This window comes from Acomys russatus, chromosome 4, assembly GCF_903995435.1.
Source record: "Acomys russatus chromosome 4, mAcoRus1.1, whole genome shotgun sequence".
In the NCBI taxonomy this organism is placed as follows: domain Eukaryota; kingdom Metazoa; phylum Chordata; class Mammalia; order Rodentia; family Muridae; genus Acomys; species Acomys russatus.
In genome coordinates, this window is record NC_067140.1 from 27,620,317 (window position 1) to 27,642,470 (window position 22,154).

Sequence of the window (22,154 nt, forward strand, 5' to 3'; positions counted from 1 at the left end):
ATTGCCTCTGTCCAGGGTCCAAGAGTCTAAGAGAAGAACATTCTCTTTTCTCTGGGCAAGTGGGTAAGATCCTAGGGGGCCCTTCAGTGCCCAGTACTCACAAACAGGTAGGGTATGCAAAGTGGAGATGCCTTTTAGGAGCACAGTGAGGAAAGCAGGCAGGCCTGACTCAAGTGGGTTTGGGGTTCATATCTGGTTTTTGGCTGTCACGGATAATCCACCCAGTTGACCTGCTCTGTTAGCCTCATTAATGGGTATCTGCCTCATTGGGGTGGAGGGGACTGTGTTAGTCTCTGTGATAATTGCCTAGTGATGGCAGATAGTCATGATGTGAGAAGAGCAGACTGGGAACAACTGCGCAAGAGCTGTGTGGCTGCTGGGAGGTGCTCTGAGATAACAGGAAGTGAGGTGAAACGCTCACCAGCAGCCCACAAAGACCTTCCTGGCAGCAACCCCACAGTGGCCTTGGTAAGTGCCTGTCCCATCTTCCATCCTGGACTAGTCCCCACGCCTGTCTAAGCCCTGGGGTCTGGGAGGGGCCAGTCCCTGCCTGGTCAGGCCATTGAGAGTTGGCTGTAGCCACATTAGCTTGGCCCCCCTCTGTAAGAAGCCTACACCCCAAGCCTGAACAGACTCACCTCAGAAGGTTGTTCATCCTGATTTTGCTTACCCTAAACTCCTGGGTGAGCCCCTAATCATCTCTACTTAGGTCAAGCTCTACCAGAAAAAGCAGTAGCCCTGGGAAGGGTGAGGGTGGGTTACTTTGCCCTCCTTTGGTAGCAGTTCCTCTGGTTTACTGACCCCCAGCTGCTCAGCCTCTGTAGCAAGTAGTCTAGGAACAGTACCTGACACAGGGGGTCACTCCTGGGCAGTGCTGGCTGGAGTTGAGGTCTGTGGTCTGTGGCTCAAAATCAGAGTGATGTCAGAGATTTCCCCCAAGAGATGTGGAGCGAGCTCCAGTGAGTACAGCACAGCCTGCTTCGGTTCAGGTCATAGCTACCCTGGCCGTGCTCCTCTATCACCGTAGCCATTGCTGATAACTAAAGGAGCCGGCAGAGCACCTCTTTTACCAGAAACCCCAGCTAGAGAAGGAAAGGTGGGTGTCCTACGGCAGGGCAAAAATACAAGGCTGGGGGTTTCCGGTGTGCTGAGTCAACCAGGGAGAAAGAACCTACTAGCTGGGCAAGATCTGCAAGTAGGCTGCAGGTGTGCACCAGTCTCTCAGCCAGCCCCCAGTGCTCGTCTCTCTGTTCCCAGGTCCCCCTTCCCTGCTCACAGCATGAGGCCACCAGTCCCTTCAGCCCCACTGGCCCTCTGGGTCCTGGGGTGCTTCTCCCTGCTCCTCTGGCTGTGGGCACTGTGCACAGCCTGCCACAGGTATGTGCCTGGGGTTCCATCTGCCCTCATCCTGCATGGCTCAGGGCCAGAAGTCACAACAGAGAACCCATATGAGGGCTCTGCATGTGCCTCTACACTGAGCCTGAGCCAGAATCTTACCACCCCACACCTTCCTCTGCCTGCTGGATTAACAGCACTTTTGCCCTCAGGAAGCGAGCTCAGAGGCAACAAACTGGGCTGCAAGGCAGTCTGATACCAGTGGAAATGGTGAGTGCCAGACTGTCCCTGGGGTCAGGGTGAGGACAGCAGGGAACCAACCAGCCTTCCTTGCCCCTAGTCGCTGATGAGACAGACCCAGCTCTGCTCCCTCAGCAAGTCTGACACCAGACTGCATGAGCTGCACCGAGGCCCACGCTCCAGCATAGGTGAGCTCCTGGGAGATCATATGTGTAGGGCTGGCTTCAGCCCGCTACCACTAGGGCTAGCCCTGTTGCCTTGGCCCCTCAGTGACCACTGCCTTGATCTTATCCCTAGCCCCTCGGCCTGCCAGCGTGGATCTCCTGCATCCACACTGGCTAGAGATGTCCAGGGGCAGCACTAGGTCTCAGGTACCCGCCTCTGCCTTCCCACCACGGCAGCTGCCCAGGGCCCCTCCTGCTGCCCCTGCAACTGCACCTTCTACTATTCCTGAGGCCACTTACTCCAATGTGGGGCTGGCTGCAATTCCCAGAGCCAGCCTGGCTGCTAGCCCTATGGTGTGGGCTGGAACACAGCTGACCTCCAACTGTGCCAAGCTTGGTCTTGGGGCCGAGTATGCCTGCATCCAGAAGCACAAAGGGACAGAGCAGAAGGCTAAGGTGATCCCAGCTACTCAGGTAACGTCAGCCTGGGTAGGGCAGGGTAGATGGGACTGAGCCCACCCGTGGCAGACGACAATGCCAAGCCCTTCTTGGGTTTGCTTCTCTCTAGATGGACGGCCTGTACTCCAGAGTCTGCAAGCCTAAACGGAAAGACCCAAGACCTGTCACAGACCAGCTGGACCCCACGGGCGGGAGAGCAATTCTGACCCTTGAGAGTGATGTGGACTATGAGGCCATCACTCTGAGGGGCCAGGATGTGAACCAAGGGCCCTTAGAAAATGTGTATGAAAGCATCAGGGAGATGGGTCCCTGAGCAGTGGAGCCCTCACACCCTGTCTGTTGACATGCATTGACATAGAAAGTACCAAGGCTTCTGCTCAGCAGGGTTTGATTACACTTCCTTCCGTGTCCTTCTACCTCCACAGCCGGCAGCACACATCTCAGGTCCGGTCCTTGTTGCTTAATTAAATCTCTTGTCACATAAGGTTGCTTCTCAGTTGCTTTTTTTTTTTTTTTTTTTTTAAAGCTAGAAATGTTGGAGTGGGGATTTTCTGAAAGAGTTAAAGAGATGGTCCCTTCTAGTCTTTGGGCGTTTCTGGTCCTTGACCCCTGAGGTCACGACCTAGTTGTCAGACTAAGAAGTCAGTGTGCAGGAGAGAAAGCAAACACACCTTTTGCTGTGGTGGTTTCCCAAGCCTGCATGAGGATCGGGACCAGCACTGCCAGTCGGAAGAGTGGGATCGGGTCCTTCATATCTCCTGAAACCTCTGTCACCAGCCCTTGAAGTGACACAAGTAGGTGGCAGTAGGCAGCCCAGGCATTAAAGAAAAGCCTGCTCCCAGAAGGCCAGCCAAGAAACTGCAACCCTTTCCTAGCCTATGCTTCTGTGTGCACCGCAGTCCCTGGGAAAACTGGTGCTCTTGGCCTACAGGCGCGCTGGCTGCCTGGCGCTGGCTGCAGGAGTTGAGCCAGCCTCCTGCAGCGCCCTGCTAGGTGGCAGGACAAACTGAGATGTGGGCCACTTGTGGTGTAGTGGTCTGTGGGCCAATTGATGTGGGCATGGGGTGGGGGTGTGTGGAGTGGAGCATGTAGGACAGGGTGGCCAGTTGGGCCTCTTCTGGGTAGTGAAGTCTAAGGCCAGATCCTAGCGCCTTGTATGTCTAGGTCGGGTTGACCTGGCTCCAACTTGGGGACAGGTTCGGACAGTCAATTCTGTGACATAGGCCATGGAGGCAAAGCATCCCCTCAGAGGCTGCAAACGTCACCCACCCGACTCTGAGGGTCTAGACCTAGTGTACGTAGCTCCCCAGATCCTATTGGGCTGCAGATCATGACTATGTGGGTTAGTGCACCACACCACTGCAGGTACAGGTGGGCAAGGACACTGCCAAAGTTTCTTTCTTTGTAAAGATGGCTTTGGCTCTGTGCAAACTGGGCTGTGTGTATCCATGGGTCAGCCAGGCTAAGCTGAGATGCCAGCAGATGCTTCCTGCTACCAGAACAGGGCCTGGGGCTGTGGTGGGACCATGCAGTCTGCACCAGCTGCATCTGGTATGGAAGTTGGACACCAAGCAAACTTTAGGTTGAGTCTGGGGTCCCCAGGCCAAATCCTCCACGGAGACACCCCCTACCCCATCCCTATTTTTAGGGCCCTTCTATAGGTGGCGCCTTTAGGGTTTGGAGTTCTCAGAGCTACAGGAACCTCGGGCCACGGACCCAGGAGCTTCAGGAAGCAAGTCTGGAGCCTCAGCACAGACTCCCAGTGCCTTCTGTGCACATCCCAGTGGCAGTAAAGAAGTGAGGTAGGGGCTGGTAACCCAAGACAAGCAGTGTGTGTGTGTGTGTGTGTGTGTGTGTGTGTGTGTGTGTGTGTGTGTGTGTGTGTGTGTGTGTGTGTGTGTGTGTGTATTGGAGCGGTGGATGCCAGCACAGATGTCAGCCTTTGGAGACCTAACTATCTAGGTACCTCTCGGGCCTTAGCCTCTACTTCCACACTTGCTAGCCCTGTTCTGCTGAGTGGCTATGCAGCAGGGCCTGCCTATTCAACCTCCCTGGGGACCTGCCTGTGCTTTGAGCCCAGTCTTCCCAACTGTTGTCAAAGGCTTGGTGTTCTGCCCACCTGGGGCTTGTGCTGGCCCCATAGCTGCTGTTGCACCACCATGGTTAATGTGTGTTAGAAAGGAAGGCTGGACCATAGATGGCCTCACCCCCTAAATGGGCCTTCAGAACTCTTCACACCAGGGTCTGAAGAAGTCACGGTGGGACAAAGCATGGGCTATGCAGAACTCAGGCTTTTATGGGTCCGTCCTGTTCTGTGGTTCCTGGATTTTCAGCTGGGCAACCTGGGTTGGGGGTGGAGCCAGTTCTCTTGCCTGATGCCAAACATGCCCAGGCCCGCACATGTATGCTGGGCCAGGGGAGGAGTCTAGAGCATTTGTTGAACCCCAACCTCATCTCCAGAATACCCCAGGAAAAGCCCAGCTGGAAGAGGTCATGACCACTGCAGCCCTTACAAACCCCCTCTGTTTGGGGCCTCCAGCTGTCACGTTCAGTCCAGGTGAGACTCAGAAACCTATGCTCAAGTATGGGCAGGGTCTAGAACTTGTGTTATTCTGGTACACTGAAGCCACTAAGCCTCTCTGGAGCGACCCAATATGCCACCTTCTAATCTTGCCTCCTAAGCTCCCCAAGAGACATCTGGACCCTCAAGGCCCCTCACTGAGGCCAAACCTGAACCTCCACTTGGCTGGCCAAGCTACCTCCTGGCCATGCCAAGCACCCCTACCTTCCCTCTGCTGGAGAGGCTTCTCCGAGTCATAAGGCCAAATTCTCCTAGTTGCCTCTACCCCTCAAGGCTCACCTGAACAGGTGGCAGCTCATAACCAGGGACTTGGCCAGCAGGCAGCAGTTTCTGCAAAGCAGCTTGAGCCTTCCTAGCTCTGGAGTGGAGCATTGTGCAGCGTCTGGCTGGGAGCCCTGGAAGGAAGTCATGGCTCCCCCCTGCGGCAGCTTCGGTAGTAGCAGCAGCAATGAAGCCTGGGGCTGGGACCTGGCCCATCCATCCCATCACTCCCACTGCCCCGTGAGGCAGTCCACTCTGTGTCTGGGGAGGCCGCCATGAGAAAAAGGAAGCTAGGCCTGGGGAAAACCCCTCCAGGGTTGGGCAGGACAGGGTGGCTACTGTTTAAGGCCTAGGCCCCTGTCACTCGAGCTCTATCCAGGTCATGTTCCAGTGCCTGAGGAAGAGCTGTGGGAAGGTGCTGAGCACAGAGTCTGGGATGCAGAGACACATGTGCCTGGTGCACCTGGGGTGTGGTAGACTTGGGGCTTGGCCAGGGTAGGGTCAGGCCTAGCCAAAACTTAAGCTTTCACCTCTCCATTCCCAGCAGGAGGCAGGCAGGGCCAGAGCAGAGTGATGCTGAGGAAGACTGGTACTACATGGACGTGCTGACTGACCTGTGTCTCCAGTCTCCATGCCACTCGCCTTTCCTCGTGTGAAGCCCCCAGCTCTTCCCAGCCTGTTACAGCTCTTAACTTTTTGTCACCACCTCCCAAGCTCAGCTCTTAAGCTATTCCATAAGCACGCCACAGTGACCGTGCCTACCAGCCAGGTGAGGCCACAGGTGGAGAGTGAGGGCAGGGCTCCCAGCGCTCCAGAGAGAAACGTAACAGGGGTTGTGGTCCCTTCCAGAGCTGTCGGGCCTCCGTCTACTAGGAGCCACAGGCCTGATGGGGCCTACATACCAGCCCTGCCTGAGGGGCCAGCCTGCGGTATGTGTAGTTTGAGGAGCTGGGCTTGTACTAGATGGTAAAGGTCTCAGCTGAAAATTCTCCATGGCCCCTCCAGGAAGCCCCGGGAGATGCCAAGAAGCACCAGGAAGTATGTGTCATAGACTACAGGGACTTGGGCTGAATGGCCTGCCCCTGGATGAAAGCCTGCCATTGGTTCCTAGACTGAGCCAATCCGTGCTGCTGCCGCCTAGCCTTATTCCCGCCCCCTGCCTGAAGCTACAGCAAACCTGTGCTGGGATTTGATGACCCTGGACTCCTAGAGGTGGAGGGGTGACTGACTACTCAAAGTGCCCTGGAAGAAACCAGCCTTCTGCACTAAAGCCAAACTGCATGTCGTCCTTTTGGTAGCTTGCCTCTCTCTGACACTCAAAGACTTGTCAAAGATGTCAGCGGGCCCTGCTAGAGCCTGTTTGAGATGCACTTTGAGAGGTTCAGGGAGAGGTCTCTCCTGCCCACATGTAAGGTAGGAGTTCCAGGGCCCCGGGGCTGACGCTTTACCTTGTTAATGAAGCTCAGGAGTCTTGTGTCTGGGCCATACCAGTCAAGGAGAAAGATTAAAACTTGTGGGGATTGTTCGTTTCCTTGCTTAGTTTTCCAGAAACCAAGGTTACTTCCTGGGGTAAGAAGTGGAAGTAGGCGGGTAACGGGAAGTGAGTGATAAGCTACCGGCTGGCAGCTTCCGCCACTCAGCTGAGGTCCAAGGAAGGGCACAGTTTGAAACCACACAGGAGGCATCTGCATGGAGCAGCAATTTCCCATTTTATTTAAAGTGATCGCTTTGCAAGAATGTCTACACTAATCCCGGCACAGAAAGGAAACCAACAGGCAGCCTGGAGCACACCGAGGCAGACAAGAAATCGCAAGAACCACTGTAGAGAAGGTGTCGTTCACCTGTCTGTGGCTGTAGAGAACCAGGACCACAGAGCAGTGAACCCACCAACTGATTATGACAAACCTCCCACAAATATTGAACACATCTTCAATAGAACACAGTTTCATAATAGTTAATATAAAGTCAATATAATATAGATTATCCCCAGAAAAAAAAAATTAACAATCTTCAAACACTGCCCTTTTTTCCTTTTTGTTAACAGATTGAAAGCATGTTGAAAAAAATAAATATTTAAGAAAAGCACACATACACCGAGCACCCTCACTACAAGTGAGTCTAAAAGAGCCACATACAAAACACAATAGGATCTAAAAAAAAAAAAAATACCACCATTAAGTATGGCTTTCTTAGGAGTTGTACATGTCATAGAATGAGCCGAAGTAAGATTATCTTTCATAATATTGCAAAAAGTTCCAGTTTTGCATTTTTTCGGGTTTTGTTTTGTTGCTTGTTTTTAAAGGAAGATGTGCAAAATTGGAAGCCTAGCTGTGAGTCAGGACCCTGTCCTAGCAGTGTCCTGTTCCCCCAAACTCAGAGTGGTTAGGATCCAGAGACCCATACAAAAGTTATATCGTTTTTCCACCTCAACCTCAACAACACCCACTCCATGGACTATATTTTCCACTTTGGTGTTACAAACACCAGAATACATACACACACACACACACACACACACACACACACACACACACACACCAAAAAAAAAATACAAAATGTGAAATGTAATCTACACATTTTTCTTCTTCATAAAAAAATATTTATTAATTTGAACATTGATTTAAAAAAAGTCACATAAAAAAAAAAACTTCAATACATACGTCTTTTCCCTCCATGCCTCCTGAGATGGATGTGTTCATCTGGATCTCTAGAATTCCACTTTCCAATTGGAAACTGAGCCAGAACAAACCCTGCCACGTGGCAAACACTTGGAAGGTGGTGGGACCAGAACTGGGACCTTCAGTGGTTCTGGTACAGTACTGGTTTTAAGTGCCCTGTGGCACCAACAGGAAAGCCCAGAAAGGCCAGCAAAGGCAGTCTAGAAGGGGAACCAGGCAAAGCAAGACATCCTGAGAGTGGAGGCACAGGTGCCTTGGGAGGTGGCCGGGGTCCTGGGTCCTGGGTCCCGGGCAGGGCAGCCTGAGAAGTAGGGACTGATACAAAAACCCAGAGACAGTGGTAGCAAAGGTCTGGTTTCCAAAAAGTGTTTAGAAAAGGCATTTTAAAAGAGGGAGAGAGGTACTAAGCCTGAGCGGCCTCAGTGGGGCCTGGCAAGGCTAGACGGTCTCAAGGTGGAGTTCTGTTGGTAAAAGGGGTCTAGCTGTACTGCCATACTGGGTGGAAAAGTACTCCAGAACTGGCGTGCCTCGGAGCAAGAGGGCAGTGAACAGAGGGGCACACAGTGTCTGTCCTACACTCTGCAGAGGAGTCATGTTCCTGTTCCTCTTGACTGCTGGAAACAATAATAAAAGCTATGATTCATTCCTTCTGTAGCTTCCGCAGCTGGTACCTGGAGAATGTCACCAGGTGACATATGCTCTGCACGACAGTTAGGACCTAACTTACAGTTTTATATGAGGCTTCTTACTTAGAGAGAATAGACGTTCCAGTTTAAAAAAAAAAAAGTGTGAGAGCCATTTGGCTTAGTGTTTGAGAAAGGAAAACCAAAATTCTCTAATTGGCCCTAATGCTTAGCAGCCTGATAAGCCAGTGCCCATCAGAGTGCCCACTGAACACCACTGCAGTGCGCTTTAGGGAGCTCAGGTGGATGAGAGATGGAATGTCTTGATGGTTTGTCAGAAATGGCCTCAAGGAAAGGGCAGGCTGGAGTATCTGAGTCCACCCTGCAGGTAAGTATCTCGGCCCACACTCTTCACAGAGCAAGTATAAGAGCCTTTAGAAACACAGCAGGAGGGCTCGGTGAAACTGCTCCTACAGAGTCCTGTCACGTGAGAAAAACAGTTCAAAACAAAGTAATCTGTAGTAACTACCTCAAAATGTCTCTGACTTCTTTAAAGTTTGGTTCCTAGGCAGGAGGCATAGCAGCACACTGCAGCTAGGAACACCCACCTCCAATGTTAGCAGCAACAAAGGCAGGAGCTGAGCTCTATCTGGTACAAGGAGGGTCAGCGAAAGCGCAGGAAGAACTCACGGTGCACAATGGGGCTCTCCAAGAAAGTGCACACCCAGCAAAGAGCTGTGGCCCTTGCAACTCAACCCTGTGGGCCTGAAGTGGAAAGCATCCAGCCACAGGTCCCCTCTTGAACGGACAGTCTTCCTCCCTGGCCTGCCGGTTGGGTAGCTGCGTCCCACAGAGATAGCACCTGGAGCCTAGGGCTTCCAGAGAGGCATCTGCAAGCCATATTGTGTTAAGCACCAAAGCCCGGAGGTAAGAGGGTTGCAGGACTTTTGCCCACTAGATTCCACCAGCTGCCACAGAGCAGCAGGAGCCAAGAGGACAAAGTGACACAGAGCCATAGCCCAGAACCTGATGTGGAGGTTGAGGGGGAGAGGACAGATGGAGATTGAGCAATGCTATGGATGGAGCCATTTGTATTTATGCAAAACTCAACACCTACTCAGACCTTCGGCCTGGGGAAGTGCCCTCATGACCCTAAGCGGTGCTGGCCATGGCCTGGACACTGAGTCATCTTGCATTCCTAGCCAGGTTCACAGCAAAGGGCTCCTTTGATACCCTGAGGAAGCATGCCCAGGCCCTGGCGCAGCCCTGCCCATACATCTACACATACCTGCTGAGATGCCATTAACACCTGCATAGGTGGGAGCGTGCAGTCTCCCTTTTCCCAACCCACTCTGTACCCCTCACTTCGTGTGCAGCCCTAGTGCTCCCCAGTCACTGGAGTTACATCCACTTCTTAGCTCATAGAACCGGTTTCTGCAAGGGGGAGGGGTATGGGACAGGAGGAGCTGGAGGAAGAGCTTCAAGGAGTAAGCATGGTCCTGCTCCTGGGTAAGTAAAGACCCACTAAGACACACACACAGGTGGACAAAGTGACTCAGCCACCACACGCCCCGGCCACTAGAGCAGAGCCCCTAGGAGATCCAGGCAAAGTCTTTATCAGGCTCCCCAGAGGGACTGTGGGGCCCCTGGGGAGAGTCCTCGTCATCTTTGTCATCTTCCAGCAGTGCGTCCTCATGTGCCAAAACCACGTCGTCCTTCCACTTGGCCACATCCTCGTCCTCATCCTCACCTAGCTCCTCCTCGCCTTCCCCTCGTGGGTCATCCGGGTCTTCCAGGTATGGCGCTTCACCAGCAAACAGTGCCTCAGGGGAGCCCTCACCAGCTCCACCATGGTCCAGCGGGGTAGCCACACCCCGGCCAGCACAGTCTGCACATACACCATGGCGACGAGAGCCGTGCTTAATGCCCACGCTGGCCGCAGACATGAACACACGGCTACACACCTTGCACACATACTTCTTGTCTTTGCTGTGAACCTGGAGGGACAGAGCAGTCAGTGGAGGAACGAAGCATTGGCATGAGGAACACAGATTCCCTTAGGTCATGAGGGACACAGGAGGGACAGCCCCTATCCGGGGCTGGAGCCCACATGGGCAGTAGCAAGTCAACTTGGGGATGAGATAGGCCCCAGGGGAAACAGTGTCATCCCCCAGCTGCAAACCGGGCCAGCCCCAGCACATCCGTCTCCAAGTACTCCCACTCAGTGGTAGGTTGGTACAGTTCTCACTCGGTATACTCCTCCTTCCTACAAACTCCCACACAGGGCAAGCTGAGAGGCTCCTATCGGAGGCCCGGCTGCCATTAACCCTGGACAGGGAGAGGAGCTAGCCTGGCAGCCCAGGTGGTGCAGAGCTAGGAAATACAACACTGCTCACCTGGGTGCACAGGGCGGCAGGGGGGGGGGCTCATACACAGCTGTGGTTGGAATATGCCTTCTGGGGAGCACAGTCTAGCTTGGTGATTGGGCACGCGCTACAGGTGAGGAGTTGAGGGAGAGAGGTCAGCATGGAATCCTAAGAGCTGGTGGGTGGGAGGCAGAGCACTGGAGTGAACCCCAGCCTGGCTGCTATGCAACTTGCTTCCAGCGAAAAGGGACAACTCCTTCTGTCGTGCCCTCTCAACTGAAAGGCAAGGACAGAGGTTAGCCATTAGGGCCAGAGGAGGAGACGTGGCAGCCAGGGAAGGACAGCAGCAGTGCCCTGCCCATTGTAGTACTCAGCAGGAGGACACAGTACTCAGTAGAGGGGCCTTTGAGCGCACAGAACACAAAAGTCTGGGGGTCCTGGCAGGAAACCAGGAGGCCTGGGCCTCAGGAAGTGTGCATAGCAACCAGTGTACCCTGTAGAGAGTTAGCTGTGCAGAACTGTCTTCCTAGAGATGGGATTTGTGGACTGCCCACAGGAATTCTCAGCCTGGCCAGCTCCACTGTACCTGCCTGCATAGGTGGAGGGACCCAGAGAAGCCCATGGCGGTCCCAGGCCATACACACGGAAGCCCACGGCAGTCCCAGGCCATCCATAGTGGTCCCAGGCCATACACACGGGGCTGGTCTCAGGTCAGCACCCGAGAAGTAGGTTTCCTTGCCTGGAAGCTTCCCTTGACTTTAGGCTCTTGCAAGATGTCACTGTGTTTCTATGTCTGGGCCTTGAGTGTTACCCTCCCCTACCCTGGCCTTCCCAGGCCTGCAATCCCAAAGATCATGCGGAACATCCAGCCTCCGCTTTTGAATACACCTTTCTTGCAGGCAGAGTTGCCTCTCACAGAACTCTAAGGGTTTTGGGGGTTTTGATTTTTTGGTTTTTCAAGACAGGGTTTCTCTGTGTAGCCTTGGCTGTCTTGAACTTGCTTTGTAGACCAGACTGGCCTTAAACTCAGAGATCCGCCTGCCTCTGCCCCCCCCCCCCCCCCCCGAGAGCTGGGATTGAAGGTGTGTGCCACCACCACTCGGCAGAACCCTGAGTTGTTAAGACTCAAATACAACTGGCCACCAACTGAGAAAAACTGGGGAAGCCCACCCAAAGCATGACCTGGGAAGGTTTGTCCCTAGGGGGAACTGGTGGCCTTTGGAGCTGGGGTGCCAGCCTCACAAGCCTCCCTGAAAGCTTGATTCTAGAAATGAAACCTCTAACAAGTTGGCACTTCCTTTTTGGTTTCTTTGGTTTATGTGTTCTCTCTCTCAAACTGTCCTGAAACTGTCAATACACTTGCGTCAGCCTCCACAGTCCTGCGATTGAGGTATGTTTCACCATGGTTGGTTTGATGTAGTGCCAGGGCTGGAACCCAGAGGTTCAGCATGTTAGGCAAATATCCTACCAATTGAACTACACATCCACCCAAGCCCCCCCCCCCCCCCCGCTTTTTATTTAACCATTTTAAGCCCAGAGTTTGCCTGGTTCTCTACCAAACCACAGAAGAACAAAACTTAGACCAAGTTACAGCCAAGATCTGCATTGATTAGTCCGGAGCAGGCCTGGGAGGCGACACCACCTGCCTGGGGACTACCGTATGAGCTATGGGCTGTGTTATGCTGCTCAGTGGTGGCAAAGGTAATTTCAGGGAGCCTCTCAGTACACTCACCCATCCTGACTGACGTGCCCAGGGAGAAGCACAAAACAAAGATGCTGGGCGTAAGGCAGTCTGCTGCTAAGCCCCTCTATGGTGGTGTGGCGTACTACACCCATGCTTTCCTGGTCTCCGGGAAACTACAGCAGTATGGCTCTTAGCACCGTGTCTCCACCTCTGGAGGTGCCTGGAAGGGTTTTTCTTGCCAAGAAGAAGCCAGGGCAGTAGATGCTGTTAGGGTGAACATGGTGATTTGGGCTACAGAGCTGCCTCTGCTGCAGAGGACTCTACTTTTTCAAACATAGGCACCCCAAGGAAACTAAAGGATTAAACTCTATAGATCTCTTTCTTACATAAGCATTGGTAATACGGGGCATCATCATCATCAAATACAAGGCCTCACTGTGTAGCTGAATCTGAGCCTGGTATATAGGCTCTTGCCTCCTGTTCCAAAAAGAGGGGACACCCTGAAATCAAACCGACCAAGTACTACCCCAGGTGAAGGTCAGGCAGAGTGACCCAACCTCAAACAACAGTGAGTGTGGTTTTAAGAAAATAAAGGAGCCAGGTGTGGTGGCACATGCCTTTAATCCCAGCACTCGGGAGGCAGAGGCAGGCGGATCTCTGTGAGTTCCAGGACAGCCTGGTCTACAAAGTAAGTCCAGGACAGCCAAGGGCTACACATAGAAACCCTATCTTGAGAAAAGTGTGTGTGAGTGTGTGTGTGTGTGTGTGTGTGTGTATGTGTGTGTGTGTGTGTGTGTGTGTTCCACACAGCCTGTGGAAGTCCTTCCAGCTATGTAAATGCTGGGGATTAAACCCAGGTCCGCAGGCTGGCAGAAGGCATCCTTATCCATGGAGTCAACTAAATGTCTCAACCTTGAACTTCTGATACTCTTTACCTCCACAAGTGTTGGTGTCACAGGAATTGTATGCCGCTAGAAAATGCACTCAGGGCTTCATGCATGCTCGGCAAGCACTCTACTGGCTGAGCCCCATCCCTGGCCTCACTAGCAAAAAGATCTAGAAGCAACTCTAACACCTCAAGCAGTTCTGAGTACACAGGACTTTAGGCCCTGAGGCTGGCTTCTGCTCACACAAGTCGGGCAGGTGCTGGATAGTTTGGGTAAGCCCATGAAGGGATGCCTGGCAGGCCCCTAGTCAGGGCCAGTGAACTAAGGAGTGGTCCAGCAAGCAGCCAGCAGTCATGACTGCTGGCACCTGAGACCCCCTAATTCCATCTTCCTCTAAAAGTGCCCCTCCCCAAGCTATGTTTCATTTTTAGGAGCTCTAATTCCTTGAGTCCAGCCTGTCTGTGCCTGCCTGATTTTGCTAGTTTATCTTGTCTGAACCAATCTACCTGTTTCTGGCCAGCTTTTTCTTTCTGCTATCTCTTGGCCAGCCAAATTCATCCTTCAACACCTGCTACTTGAAAATGACACGCTAAAAGCCGGGCATGGTGGCACTCACGCCTTTAATCCCAGCACTCGGGAGGCAGAGGCAGGCGGATCGCTGTGACTTCGAGGCCAGCCCAGTCTACAAAGCGAGTCTAGGACAGCTAAGGCCAGCTACACAGAGAAACCCTGTCTCAAAAAACAAAAAACAAACAAACAAATGACACACTAGGGACCGAGAGCCAGGCACAAGAGTAGGGTTACAAATAGGCAGACCAGAGTGTGGGTGGCAGCGTGCCCTTGGCACTCAGGCAGAGCTGGAGCCCTGAGGAGCGGCACAGTGATACGGTAGAGGTGCAGCTCTCCCTCTCCCACTCCACATTCCCTTCTGCAAGGCACCTCTTAGTGTGTGTGTGTCGGGGGGGGGGGGGGGCAGGTACTCTGCATCCTTCTCCTGACGTGTCTGTCAGGACATCCTAAGCCAGCCCACCATGTGCCCTGCCCTCATGCCTCCCTGGCACCCTGCACTCACCAGAGTATGTCGCTTCATGTGTTCTCGCCTAGTGAACTTCTTGCCACAGATCTCACAAGGGTAGGGCCGCTCTCCAGTGTGTGAGCGCATGTGCCGCTTAAGGATGCACTGGTGCATGGCTGAGAAGCTGCAGTAGGGGCACTTGAACTTCTTCCTGATCACTGTGAACTCGTTCACTGAAAAGACAGTGACAGAGACATTAGCACCTGACACCACACAACCAACTATCTCACTTTACCTCCAAATAAAGACAGTCTACACAGGGAGGTGGACGCACAGCTCTCTGGAGCCTCCACAGAACAGAGAACCTTCCAGGACTCTGCTGAGAACAGATCAAGAGCTTCACTGAGTCAGCAGCTTGATAGTGCTGGTCAGACCTTCCCTACACCCTGACCCCACTAGACACCAAAGCATGGTGTTTGGCTAGGGTGCGTCAGATGCCACCTAGGAAAAGGGAGATGAGTAAAACCAGCACTCAAGTCAGGTGGCGGCGGCCCGCGCCTTTAACCTCAGACCCAGGAGCCAGGTGGTGGTGGTGGCGCACACCTTTAATCCAGGCACCCAGGAGGCAAAGGCAGGCGGAGTGCTGTGACACTGTCTTTAATAGCGAAACAACAAAACCAGACAAGATTTAAGATCTTTGGGTGTGTGTGTGTAAGGCAAGCTGGTCTACAGATAGGAACTGAGGACAGGAGTGAGGATGGGGTTGCACCAACACCTGGAGAAGGAAACCAGTCGCCGTGGCCCGCAGCCTGCTTTCTTTTGGGCCTCTTTTCCTTGGCTGAACACTGAGATCATGTGCACACTGGATAGACTATCATATGTACTGTAGTGTGACCTTGTTTTGTTTTGTTTCGAGACAGGGTTTCTCTGTGTAGCCTTGGCTATCCTGGACTCACTTTGTAGACCAGGCTGGCCTTGACTTCACAGATCCACCAGTCTCTGCTGGAATTAAAGGCTGTGTGATCTTAGTTTAAAGCATGGGTGGTTATTATTATTATTATTATTATTATTATTATTATTATTATTATTATTATTACAGTATTCTGCCTGCCATAAGAAGGTATTAGATCTCATTACAGATGGTCATGAGCCACCATGTGGTTGCTGGGAATTGAACTCAGGACCTTTGGAAGAGCAGACAGTGCTCTTAACCTCTGAGCCATCTCTCCAGCCCTTAAAGCGTGTTTGAATAATCTGTGACTTATTAGAGATGATGTGCTGGACATCCACAGATGTATTTCTGTGGGTCTCTACAAACAACTCTAGGCAGAGCCTGTTTCCATGTGTTGTGCCTTGAGCTAACCCTAATGCCCAGGTGCAGGGGAGTATGTACAGACAGGCCTTCCCACAAGTGGGTCCCAGGAGGAGACTGGAGCATCCAGCAGCAATTGCCACGTGATGCCAGGGTGCCTGGGTATCAAAGACACAGAGACAAAGCAGCTGGCATGTTACTCTACATGGTCAGGACTAGTAAAGATACACGTGTCATATGTCAAGTGACAAAAGGAACATCCGTGTCTAGCCGTCACCCACACCACTCCCAAAGGGAGAGCATGAGCTGCTTTCGTCCTTTCCTTTTAGGCCTGGCTCCCATTCTAGGCAAAAGAACATTATTCCTCAGTCTAGTCTCAGACCTCCATAGTGACCTCTCTCACTCCCATGATTCCTAGAGTCCTCTGACCACATTTAAAAACCAGCAGGCCACTGAAAGACAGAATGGGAAACGAGGAGGCAAATTTTCACAGCATTTTCTTCAAAGATGTCTTGGGGTTGTAACCACAATTTCTATTCTCCTATAAACACAAAGATTAAAGCTGGGCGTGGTGGCGCATGCCTTTAGGAGGTAGAGGCAAGCGGATCTCTCAGTTCAAGTCCAGCCTGGTGTACAGAGTGACTGCTGGGATGGCCCAACCATTAAGAGTGCATATTATCCCTGTAGAGGACCTAAGTCTGGTTCCTAGTACACACAGCCACCTATAACTCCAGCAGCATGTGATCCAACACCTTCTTCTGGCCTCCATGGGTACCACCCCCCCCCACATTTATAAAAATAAAATACTGATTTTTTTTTTATTAAAGGGGCTGGAGAAATGACACAGTAGTTAAGAGCATTTGCTGCTGAAGACCCAATTAGGTCACAATTGCCTATAATTCCAGTTCCAAGGGATGATACCCTGTTCTGCCCTCTGTGAGCACCTGGTACGCAATACAGATGCAAGCAAACATTCACACACATAAAATTAAAATAAAATTTACAAATTTAAATAGGACAAGTAAAAACCATGAGAATATGGCCTAACAAAGGGCATGGGGGAGACAGGTACAAAACATTATTTAAACAAAAACAAAAATACAAACCCCAAAACATGCCAGGCATGGTGGTGTACGCCTTTAATCCCAGCACTTGGGAGGCAGAGGCAGGTGGATCTCTGTGAGTTAAAGCCCAGCCTGGTCTATGAATAGAGTCTAGGACAGCCAAGGCTACACAGAGAAATCCTGTCTTGAAAACCCAAAACAATACAAAACAGAAAAAAAAGTAAGGATTGCTCACTGTGAGAAAATGACCAGTGAAAATCATATTAGTAATTAAGAATAAAATTGTAATGATCTTGATTATAGTAAAATTATTTAATAAAATTCAATCAACATTCTTTGTATGGCAAATAAAAATCTGTAATTTTTTAACGTTTTGACTGCATATTTACATTTAAGTACACAAGTCAGAATACACGTTAAATAAATACTTATAAATAGAAAGCTTTTCTGGACTCACTCTGTAAACCAGACTGGACTCAAACTCAGAGATCTACCTGCCCAGGCTCCTGAGTGCTGGGATTAAAGCATGCGCTGCCACACCTGGCTACAGAAACAACTTACACGGGACATGGCCCATGGTCCCATCCTATGATGGATTTTTCCAGAATGAGATAGACAGCAGATGGATGCTCCATGTAAGCCCTGCAGCCCACACCGGACTGGCAGTGCCACTGTGATCCTAGCACTGCACAGGCTGGATGAAGAGAGTGGAGAGTTTGAGGCCGATGTGGGCTACGTAGAGACCATAGCTGCCTCTCAGCAACTCAAGCCCTGAGTTATCAGGAAACGCAGGCCAAGGCAACTACAAACCAACAGTGAGAACTCTGCAATGTTAGCCGCCACACCGCGAGTCTATAATACTTGTGCATAGAAAACATCTTTTGAAACTGCTTATGCCCAGTGAACAATTGCTTGTCTTTCTGTAACATGTAATTTGGCCTCATATTTTTATGGTTGCCAAGCCATAAGATGCTTCCTTTAGACCCTGACGATACCACACGTGGTCACTCAGAACCACCAGTGAGTGAGACGGAATAGGCAGGTTTGCTGAATGCGGATACAGAAGAAGTCACTGGGCACTTCCAGAGTCATCAACCATCAACGGTCATTGACAATTTCCAAAACACTGCACTTGGGGTGCATCTCATTAATGCACCCAAAAAAGTTCTGCCTCATTTTCCCACTTGTAAATGGACTTCTTGTATTAAAATAACAAAATAAAAAATAGACCTTCAAATTACTTTCATAATTAAAAAAAATTTTTGTTATTTCATTTATTTACTTATTTGGGGGGCATGCAAGGAGGGCAGCTTGCAGGAGTTGGGTCTTGCCTTCCACCACGTGGGCTCCCGGGATCAATCTCAGGCAGTCAAGCTTGGTGATAAGTGCCTTCACTTGCTGAGCCATCTTATGTAAAGTGTACACATCTTAAGAACAATCTAAGGCATACTCAGATGGCCCCCTCCTACCAATCGGAGCCAGCCCTTTGGTTTTGCTATTCTAAGACGTTGTGTCTATGGCATCACCAGTTCACGACTGGCTGGATTCAATCAGCATCCATCTGGGAAAGTGCAGTCAGTCCATTCTTGCTTGTCGAGTGTATTATTCCTTTGTGCAAGCAAACCACAGCATGCCCATTTCCGCAAATCCATCTGGGCATTGTGAGCAGTGATGCTAAAATGATGCCCACAGGTGTGCCTTGGTGGACAGGCACTCCTTATGTCTGTTGGGCACCAAACAAAGGGAATGAACCACAGGCTCCTGGCTAAGCAGCTTTCCAAAAGTTTACAATGAAAGGCAAGGCAGCAGCCATCTTGCAGTAACTCGCCAAAATGACAAACACAAAGGGAAAGAGGAGGGGCACGCGCTACATGTTCTCCAGGCCTTTTAGGAAGCATGGAGTTGTTCCTTTGGCCACGTACATGCGAATCTACAAGAAGGGTGATATTGTAGACATCAAGGGAATGGGCGCTGTTCAAAAAGGAATGCCCTATAAGTGTTACCACGGCAAAACCGGGAGAGTCTACAACGTCACCCAGCACGCTGTGGGCATCATTGTGAACAAGCAGGTTAAGGGCAAGATTCTCGCCAAGAGGGTCAATGTGCGCATCGAGCACATCAAGCACTCGAAGAGCAGGGACAGCTTCCTGAAGCGCGTGAAGGAGAACGACCAGAAGAAGAAGGAGGCCAAGGAGAAGGGCACCTGGGTCCAGCTGAAGCGCCAGCCTGCGCCACCCAGAGAAGCGCACTTCGTGAGGACTAACGGGAAGGAGCCTGAGCTGCTGGAGCCCGTTCCCTATGAATTCATGGCCTAATGTGCAAAAGGAAATAAAGGCCTGGACTGTAAAAAAAAAAAAAAAAAAGAAAAGAAAGGCAAGCTACCTTTTGTGCTTGGTGAGAAGCAGGGCCCAGGACCGCTCTTCCGGGTAGATTTCCAGTTTTCTCAGTACCATGTACCTTACACACAACCTGCGCTGTGGCCTCTAGCACTGCTATGCATCCTTGGGCACCAGTCTCTACTGCAGCAATTCTGAATAGTTTCTACAGTATCAGTTGCATTAAGTTCCCCTCCACTTTCTAGCAACCGTGGCCTCTAATTTCTGTATTTGCAGCTTTGATACAGGAGACCCTGGAGGGATGGCAACTTCCAGGCCTGGTCATTCTCTAAAGTAAATGACGACCTGTGAAAGTTAATATTGTCAGCTTGACGGTATATATAATTACCAAAAGGCCTATGGGTGTGCCTGTGAAGGATTACCTAAATCAGGCTGGAATGGGAAGACCCACCCTAAATGTCTGCAGCATCAGTGGGATCACAGGCTGGGGTTCTAGACGGCACTCCACAGGCCAGGGTTCTAGACCGCACTCTGCAGGATTGGGGTTCTAGATTGCACAAATAGGAGGAAAAGCTCAGATGAGCACCAGCGCTCATCACTCCTGCTTCCTGGCAGCAGGTACAGTATGACCAGCTGCTTCCTACAGCGTCTGCCACTGTGCCTTCCTCTTTGTGGTAGATTGCATGCATGAACTGTCATCTAAACTCCTTAAATTGCTCATCAGGCATTTGATCACAACAATGATCAATGTTCCAGAGCCACTCCGAGCCTCACTCCTGCCCGTCCCCTACAGGACTCCCATACCTAGGCCCACTGCTGCCTGCCCTAGATCCCCAGTGAGCCAGGAGTTGTCCCTACAATCATTTCTTTCCCTCCGTCTGCCTGGTGCTCCCCCCCCCCCACTGGGTGGCTCTGCATGGTGAAACATGCCTCCTATTTCTAAAGGTCAGTGAGTATACTAAACTTCACCCTTCAGGACTTCCTTCCTATGTCTCTGTGACTTAGCACAGCTGATTAAAACTCAAACATGGGCAGGCTCCATGTTTGTGCAGCAAGCACTCTTCCCTAGCGAGTCATCTCTGTCCAATGTTTCTGTGCCCTGTCTTTATGTCTGCTTCCTGTTTCATGCTATCTTTACCTCCCACCTGCTACTTTCTTTACATTTTGGTTCTTTTCCTCCCCCCTTCTTGACATACAAATTAAAAACCTTTTTCTATGTATATTTATAAGCCATATGGATGTGGTCCACAGGTTTGGTAGGATGTAACCCAATTCCATTGATGCAGAGGCAGCAGCATCCTGATTTGAGGCCAGTCTAGACTACAAAACAAACAACAACAACAAAAAAACGCTTATCTCAAAGTATAAAACAAATCACAAAATGCAGCTGTGAATAGCAGCACACACCTTTAACCTCAACACTTAAGAGGTGGAGGCAAGAAAATCCAGAGTACAAGGCCGTCCTCAAGAAGACAAAAGGCAGACTAAGCGGTCACTCTGCAATACTAGAACTTTTGAGGCTGAGGCAGGAAGTTCCTGAATTTGAGATCAATCTGGGCTATTGTTCCAAAACAGTAACAGGAAAGATGGAAGTAAGGAAAAGGAAAGTGTTTATGAGCTGTCTAGAGTCTTGCTGATGCTGGGTTCTAGCCTCAGTTTGCAGGTCACACAAAGCACTTGCTCAGCAGTCTTGGCCTTTGATGTTGTTTTATATACCCGGGTCGGTGCTTCCTGTGAGTTTGGAATATTCTGCACTTGTTCGTGTACTAGAGTTCCTAATTGTATTGGTTCAGGGCAATAAAGACACAGAATTGTTTTCTTGTTATTTTGTTTTCTTTCTTTCTTTTTTGTTTGTTTGTTTTTCAAGAAAGGGTTTCTCTGTATAGGCCTGGCTGTCCTAGAACTTGCTTTGTAGACCAGGCTGGCCTTGATCTGCCTGTCTCTGCCTTCCAAGTGCTGGGATTAAATATGCCACCACACCTGGTTTAGACACAGAATTTAAACAAAACAGAAAATTGAATACAATACAGAAAGAGTAACATATCGTAACCAGAAGGGTTTATTTCAGGAATTCAAGGTTGACTTAGCACCGAAAACTGCTCTCATCCTCTCTGTCCCCAATGAAATTCTTGCTTGCTGCTCTATCAGCTATGGAGAATGCTAAAATCCCAGTTATAATTGGTCTTTTCCGTGTCTCCTAGTTCCCCAAACTTCTGCTTCTAAAGGTTGAGCTACGAATGGAGCACACACCCAGGACCACTGTGTCTATCACCAAACACTGACTCTAAAATCACTGTGCAGGACTGCTCTCTTCAGGTGTTTGCTTGTTGCGTCGTTTTTTTAAAATTCTTTTGTTTTTTTGTTTTTTTAACATTTATTTATTTATTTATTGTATATGAGTGCTTTATCTGCAGAAGAGGGCATTAGATCACATTATAGATGGTTGTGAGCCACCATGTGGTTGCTAGGAATTGAACTCAGGATCTTTGGAAGAACAGCCAGGGCTCTAAACCTCTGAGCCATCTCTCAAGGCCTTGTTTTTGTTTGTAATCTTTTTGCTCTTAACCTTTCTGTGTCTGTCATTTATAAGCTGAAAATTTTTTTTTAAAGGCAGGCAGTACTTTTGTGGCCACTGCCCCTAGCAATACACTGAATGAATTTCTCTTTCTAAACCAAACCAAACCCTAACAAGGAATGCAGCTCACTGATGGACTGCTTGCCTAGTGAGCACAGAAACCTGGGTTCTAATACCAGCGCCACATGAACTGGCATGGTGGCACACACTTGTAATCCTAGGACTTCGAAGGGACAGGCAGAAGGCTCAGGAATTCCTCGGGTCATCTCCGGCAACTTAGCAAGTTTAAGGACAGCCTGGGCCACTGGAGACGCTATCTCAAACAAACACGCTAACTTTTTAAAAAGTAAATAGTTGTATGTATGTGTATATTTACTTGTTTGTTTCTTTATTTTAGTTTTATTAGGGTTTCTCTGTGTAATCCCTGGCTTTCCTGGAGGCTGGCCTCGAACTCACAGCGATTTGCCTGCCTCTGCCTCCAGAGTGCTGGGATTAAAGGTGTTCATCACCACCACCTGATAAATTTAAAAACTGCTACTTAATTAATTAGTAATTAAAAAAGAAGAACGCAGCA

The 22,154-nt window shown here is 50.5% G+C and overlaps 4 protein-coding genes across 4 annotated transcripts in view; 3 read left to right on the plus strand and 1 right to left on the minus strand.

Annotated features, from left to right (window-relative positions):
* The first annotated feature begins 345 nt into the window (after positions 1 to 345).
* Lime1 (Lck interacting transmembrane adaptor 1) lies at positions 346 to 2,631 on the plus strand. The gene is made up of 6 exons (XM_051144014.1): positions 346 to 468; positions 1,258 to 1,377; positions 1,548 to 1,605; positions 1,676 to 1,763; positions 1,873 to 2,213; positions 2,308 to 2,631. Exons 2-6 carry the CDS (start codon positions 1,280 to 1,282, stop codon positions 2,509 to 2,511), a joined length of 789 nt encoding a protein of 262 aa, XP_050999971.1. The 5' UTR covers positions 346 to 468; positions 1,258 to 1,279; the 3' UTR covers positions 2,512 to 2,631.
* A 2,141-nt stretch (positions 2,632 to 4,772) lies between these two features.
* On the plus strand, positions 4,773 to 5,952 carry Slc2a4rg (SLC2A4 regulator). The gene is given in 7 exon segments (XM_051144859.1): positions 4,773 to 4,780; positions 5,067 to 5,248; positions 5,251 to 5,329; positions 5,407 to 5,508; positions 5,588 to 5,649; positions 5,652 to 5,732; positions 5,735 to 5,952. Coding segments are annotated over 7 exon segments (612 nt in total). The 3' UTR covers positions 5,833 to 5,952.
* Positions 5,953 to 9,476: 3,524 nt separating this feature from the next.
* Positions 9,477 to 22,154, minus strand: part of Zbtb46 (zinc finger and BTB domain containing 46) — a 64,162-nt gene continuing 51,484 nt past the window's right edge. The window contains exons 4-5 of the mRNA XM_051144019.1: positions 14,351 to 14,526; positions 9,477 to 10,338 (exon numbers count right to left, since the gene is read on the minus strand). Coding sequence (XP_050999976.1) covers positions 9,934 to 10,338; positions 14,351 to 14,526 — 581 coding nt within the window. The 3' untranslated portion in view covers positions 9,477 to 9,933. The remainder of the gene's footprint in view (positions 10,339 to 14,350; positions 14,527 to 22,154) is intronic.
* Positions 18,475 to 19,000, plus strand: LOC127187833 (60S ribosomal protein L21-like). The gene has a single exon (XM_051144021.1). It carries the CDS (start codon positions 18,502 to 18,504, stop codon positions 18,982 to 18,984), a length of 483 nt encoding a protein of 160 aa, XP_050999978.1. The 5' UTR covers positions 18,475 to 18,501; the 3' UTR covers positions 18,985 to 19,000.

What these genes read in the sequence shown, in the direction of transcription:
- LOC127187833 (XM_051144021.1), top strand. Translation starts at nt 18,502, where the DNA reads ATGACAAACACAAAGGGAAAGAGGAGGGGCACGCGCTACATGTTCTCC.
- Lime1 (XM_051144014.1), top strand. Translation starts at nt 1,280, where the DNA reads ATGAGGCCACCAGTCCCTTCAGCCCCACTGGCCCTCTGGGTCCTGGGG. An exon ending in CTGTGCACAGCCTGCCACAG is followed by an intron (nt 1,378 to 1,547) that starts GTATGTGCCTGG and finishes TTTTGCCCTCAG; the next exon opens with GAAGCGAGCTCAGAGGCAAC. An exon ending in GTCTGATACCAGTGGAAATG is followed by an intron (nt 1,606 to 1,675) that starts GTGAGTGCCAGA and finishes CCTTGCCCCTAG; the next exon opens with TCGCTGATGAGACAGACCCA.